Below are 5,574 nucleotides of genomic sequence, written 5' to 3'. Positions count from 1 at the left end.
CAGTAATTCAGAGTATTTATGGGTACTTGGCAAGTGCAAAGAGATGAAAGACACTGGGAGAAGGAACTAAGCAAATCACAACTCAGATCCTGGCTCTTGGCTCAGGTGCAGAATCAGGAGAGCAGAAACATCTTTCAAATTTTAATTAAGGTAGCCCTGGTAAAAAAGACTGGGAATAACATTCCTTAAATGTTTTCTCAAACTTACAGCACTTATCTTAGCATCTGTAATATGATTATGTAATATCACATTTAGTGATAGTTTCTTTAGATTCTTTGAAGTAAATGCTTTGTAAATTCACAAAGAATCTAGACCAAATGCAACTAGGTTATGGGAGATGGGAGAACCCAATTAAAATTGCTGGTACTGTGGGGCCTGGAGGAGATCACAATCCTGCAACTGGCTATGGCAGCAATGGAGAGGCTGCTGAGCCTCAGGCTAAATGCAGCTTGAGTATGGTGTGGGACTTGGGCCTGAACTCTCACTTGCATTACACTTGCTAAGCATAGTTACACACATCCTTCTGTGTCTTCATTTCCCATTGAGGTTCAATGATGTTTACATTTGACTTTATTTTATTTTATATTTTTTCTGGTTTGATAAGTGCACGTTTCTCCAGAAATTAATTAATAATAAATGTTTCAAAATATTACCAAGTTACAAAATCAGGAAGATTTAGCATTTTATAGTGAGCATTTAGTTCTTATTCATACATATATGCATGATAGAATTGAACAGGAACATTTTAATGCAAGATAATATCCTTTTATTTTTTTTTTTTGATTAATTGTCTGTCATTGAGGCAAGAAATGATCTTCTAATACTGTATAGGCAACTTTAGTAATTTTAAAATGTTTGGAACTATCAATCAAATAAAAAAGGTGACTAGGAAGCAAATTTCTGGAGCTATTCCTGCTTGGATAAGACACACACAAAGCTAAGCCAGCCAAAAATAAATATGAACTGGGGAGAGGCTCATGAAGTTACACCATAGCTAAGGAACTATTGGCAATTAGTGAACGCTAGGAGAGGAAATCTCACTTTTCATTAAGGATCTAGTAAATTTTAATATGCTCTTACATAATATCTGAACATCTAGGAACTAAAGTCATCTAGATTGCTCAAGGCCCTTGAAAGAGCAGAATCAACATAAGCCAGGGCAATATGACACCTTCAGAGTATAATTACCCTACTATAGTAAACCCTGGATATCCTAGAATACACAATGTACAAGAAAATAAATTTAAATTCAATCTTATGAAGATGATAGAGGTCTTCAAAGAGGAAATGAGTAAATCCTTTAATGAAATACATAAATAATAATCAGCCAGGTAGAGATCTTTAAAGAATAAACAAATAAACCCTTTAAAGTAATAACAGAAATTACAAATAAACAGGTGAACATAAAATAAAATAAAGTAAAATAAAATAAAACTGTTCCAAAAAGTGTCATCAGAGCCAGAGAAGACACTCAGGTCCTAGGACGCTTGTCACCGGTGTCCTAATCAGGATCATCTCCCTAAAGATCCATCAGAATGGTCTTCCCTGCCCCACCCACACTCCTGAAGCTGGTTTCACAGGGACTGGTGAGGGATGAAGGATTGAACATCTCTGCTCTGGGGGACCTACCAAGTCCATTATTCCTACCTCTGTTCAAGGAGGCCAACATTCAAAGGAAAGCAAAGATGATTAAGATCCTGGTGAAATACTGGCCCTATCTTTGCCTTCATATTGGGTTACTGATTAATAAACCCAACTTTCAGACCTTCCAGGCTATACTAGATGGAGTAGACACATGGCTGAAACAGAAGTATCGCACCAGGATGTGCAGGCTTCAAGTGGTTCACTTGAATGAATACCATGCTTCCTCGGCTATGCAGGATGGAAGAAAGGGCAGAGACTACTTAGGAGAAACTATGCTTAAGAAGCAAGTAGACCTGTCTCGAAAAACAAAACAAAACAAACAAACAAAAAGAAGCAAGTAGAGGAGGGCCAATCAAGATGCACAACAAAGCGTTTAAGGCTGTTTCGTGACCTTTCCTTTATGTCTTCTCTGCATGAAGATAGACACCAAACACAGTTGTTGCAGTGGGCAAAGGGGAGAAAGGATTTCTTGCATCTCTGCTGTGAGAAGTTGGAGATTGGCGCAATAGAATGGCCCAAGGTCAGGGATGTGTTACAATTATTACAGCCAGACTCCATCAAGGAGTTGGAACTGAATACAGTGGGGAATCTGTCCAAACTGGCAAAATTTGTACCTCACATTAGCAAGATGAGAACTCTTCAGAAACTCATGTTAAGATGCATCTTTGGAACAAGGACTTCCACAGGAGAGGAGAAGAGGAATGTCACCAAGATCATTTCTCTGTTCCCCAAACTCAGCTCTCTCCAGCATCTCACTATTGATGATGTCTATTTTCTCACAGACAACATGAAAGAGTTGTTCAGGTGTCTGGAAGCCCCATTGGTGTCCCTCGAGATCACCCTGTGCCAGCTCTCTCAGGCAGATTTGAAGTCATTTGCCCAGCACTGGAACTACAGTCAGCTTAAACATCTGTGCTTGAGAGGTACCACTTTAACTGAGTTGGATGTCAACCACCTAGGAGATTTCTTAAAGAATGTCACAGATAATCTGCAGACTCTGAACTTAGAAAACTGTAGGATGAGTGACTCTCACCTCAGTAACCTTCTGCCTGCCCTTATCAAATGCTCCCAGCTCACTAGCATCAATTTGTATGACAACAACATCTCCAAGGATGCCCTGAAGAACTTTCTGCTCCACACTACCAATCTGAGCTTGTTGACCACAGAAATGTATCCTGCTCCATTAGAGGTCTATAATGAGTCTAAGTATGTTGAAGTAGACACATTTTCTCAGTATTGTGCTGAACTCTGGGAAACACTCATGGGTGTAAGGCAGCCCAATTCAGTCTCCTTTGGTTCTTATTCCTGTTATGACTGTGATGAACATTATTTATATGAAGATGGGGATCTCATACATTGTTTGTGCCAGGAGTAACAACAGGAATATTCCTTCTGGATACTAAGATATTCCTACGGACTGGTCTCTCACCCAGAGGACCCAAAACACATGGTTTTGGACATTTCTCAGTGTGGTGAAACAATGGTCCAAACTCCTGTCTGGACTGAGTCTTCACTGGCTTTCTCCTTTCTATGAAATTATGCTCAGATCCTGAAAACCTGATATTCTCTGTGATGTGCTTCTCAGTCCTTAGTTGGCCTTCAAGATCATAGTCAGAACAGTTCTTTGACTGTACACAATAATGTCTAACCTTGTTTCACATGACTTCTCAATGTGCAGTAAAGTTATTCTGACATTCCCCATTCTGCATCTGCCTGGTAGGTGGTCATGAGTAAAGTCTTCAAGATGTATAAATTATCCTAGTGTAATGTTCCCATGATTAAATATTGTGAATGGATTCTGATTATAAAACTACATAAGAAAAAAAGTAATAACAGAAATTACAAATAAACAGGTGTACATAAAATAAAATAAAATAAAATAAAATAAAACTGTTCCACACATGAAAATAGAAATAGAAGCTGTGAAGAAAACACAAACTCATGGAATCCTGGATATGGAAAACCTAGGGAAGAGAACAGCAATGAGAGATGTAAATATCAACAATAGAATGAATGCAGGAGATGGAAGAGAGAACCATAGGCATAGAAGATGCAATAAAAGAAACTGAATCAATTCTCAGTTATCATAGATGGAGAAAGCAAAGTGTTCCATGACAAAACCACATTTACACAATATTTTTCCACAAACCCAGCTCTTCAAAGATAATAAATAGAAAACTCCAACACAAGGAGGGGAAACTACATCCTAGAAAAGGCAAGAAAGTAATCTTCCAACAAAACTAAAAGGAAGATAACCACATGAAAAGAGTTCCAACTCTAACAACAAAAATAACAGGAAACAACAATTACTTTTCCTTAATATCTATTAATATCAATAGACTCAATACTCCAATAAAAAGACATACACTATCTATCAGACTGGGTTGATAAACAAGACCCAACATTTTGTTGCATAAGAAATTCACCTCAGTGACAAAGAGAGACACTACCTCAAAATAAAAAGCTGGAAAACAATTTTCCAAGCAAATGGTTCTAAGAAACAAACAGAAGTAGCTATTCTAATGTAAAAAAAAAAATCGACTTTCAACCTACAGTGATCAAAAAAGATGTAATAAGGACATATGCTCCACTATGTTCATAGCAGCCTTATTTATAATAGCCAGAAACTGAAAACAACCCAGATGTCCCTCAACAGAGGAATGGATACAGAAAATGTGGTACATTTACACAATGGAGTACTACTCAGCTATTTAAAACAATGAATTTATGAAATTCTTAGGGAAATGGATGGATCTGGAAAATATCATAAGTGAGGTAACCCAATCACAAAAGAACACACATGCTATGAACTCTCTGATAAATGAATCTTAGCCCAGAATCTCGGAATACCCAAAATTGAATCCTCAAACCACAAGAAACTCAAGAAGAAGGAAGATCAAAGTGTGGATATTTCATTCCGTCTTAGAAGGGGGAAGAAAATACCCATGGAAGGAGTTGCAGATACAAACTATGGATCAGAGACTGAAGGAAAGACAATCCAGAGATTGTTCCTCCTGGGAATACTTCCCATATTTAATCATCAAATCCAGACACTATTGTGGATGCCAGCAAGTGCTGGCTGACAGGAGCCTGATATAGATGTCTCCTGAGAGGTTCTGCCAGTTCTCCACTAATACAAAAGTAGAGGCTTACAGTCATTCATTGGACTGAGCACAGGGTTCCCAGTGAAGAAGGTAGAGAAAGGACCCAAGGGAGCTGAAGGGTTTGCAACCCTTAGGACGAACAACAATTTGAACTACCTAGTACCCTCAGAGCTCCCAGGGACTAAACCACCAAAGAGTACACATGGTGGGACTCATGGCTCCAGCAGCAGATATATAACAGAGGATGGCCTAGTCGGTCATCAATGGGAAGAGAGGCCCTTGGTCCTATGAAGTTTCTCTGCCCTAGTGTAGGGTAATGCCAGGGCCAGAAAGTTGGAGAGGTTGGTTTGGTGAGCAGTAGGAAGGGGAAGGGAACAGGTTTTTTTTTCCAGAGGGGAAACTGGGAAAGGAGATATCATTTGAAATATAAATAAAGAAAATATCTAATAAAAAAGTAAAAATAAAATAAAAAATAAAAGAAACTGATGTGTTAGTTAAAGAAAATGTTATATCTAAAAATTCCTGACATAAAACATTGAGAAAATCTGGGATAGCATGGGAAGACCTAACTTAAGAAGTATAGGAGTAGAAAGAGGTAAAGAGTCCCTGTTCCAAGGCCCAAGAAATATTTTTAACAAAATCACAGAAGAAACCCTTCCAGGCCTAAAATGTGAGATACTTAAAGCACAGAAGAAGTTTACAGAACATCATTCAGAATGTTTGAGAAAAAAGTTCTCTTGCTTCATAATAATCATAACACAAAATCTAAATAACAAAGAAAATTAAAAGCAGCAAGGGAAAAAATGCCAGGTAACATACAAAGGTA

At 38.0% G+C, this 5,574-nt stretch overlaps 1 protein-coding gene across 1 annotated transcript; it reads left to right on the top strand.

Moving 5' to 3' along the window:
• The first annotated feature begins 1,535 nt into the window (after positions 1-1,535).
• On the top strand, positions 1,536-3,019 carry LOC116069722 (preferentially expressed antigen in melanoma-like protein 7). Its single transcript, XM_031340586.1, has 2 exons — positions 1,536-1,931; positions 1,979-3,019. Exons 1-2 carry the CDS (start codon positions 1,536-1,538, stop codon positions 3,017-3,019), a joined length of 1,437 nt encoding a protein of 478 aa, XP_031196446.1.
• The last annotated feature ends 2,555 nt before the right edge of the window (positions 3,020-5,574 follow it).

Source organism: Mastomys coucha, unplaced genomic scaffold, assembly GCF_008632895.1.
Source record: "Mastomys coucha isolate ucsf_1 unplaced genomic scaffold, UCSF_Mcou_1 pScaffold1, whole genome shotgun sequence".
Lineage (NCBI taxonomy): Eukaryota > Metazoa > Chordata > Mammalia > Rodentia > Muridae > Mastomys > Mastomys coucha.
The sequence above is the reverse complement of the archived record's forward strand: the minus strand, read 5'-3'. Positions and strand labels throughout refer to the sequence as shown.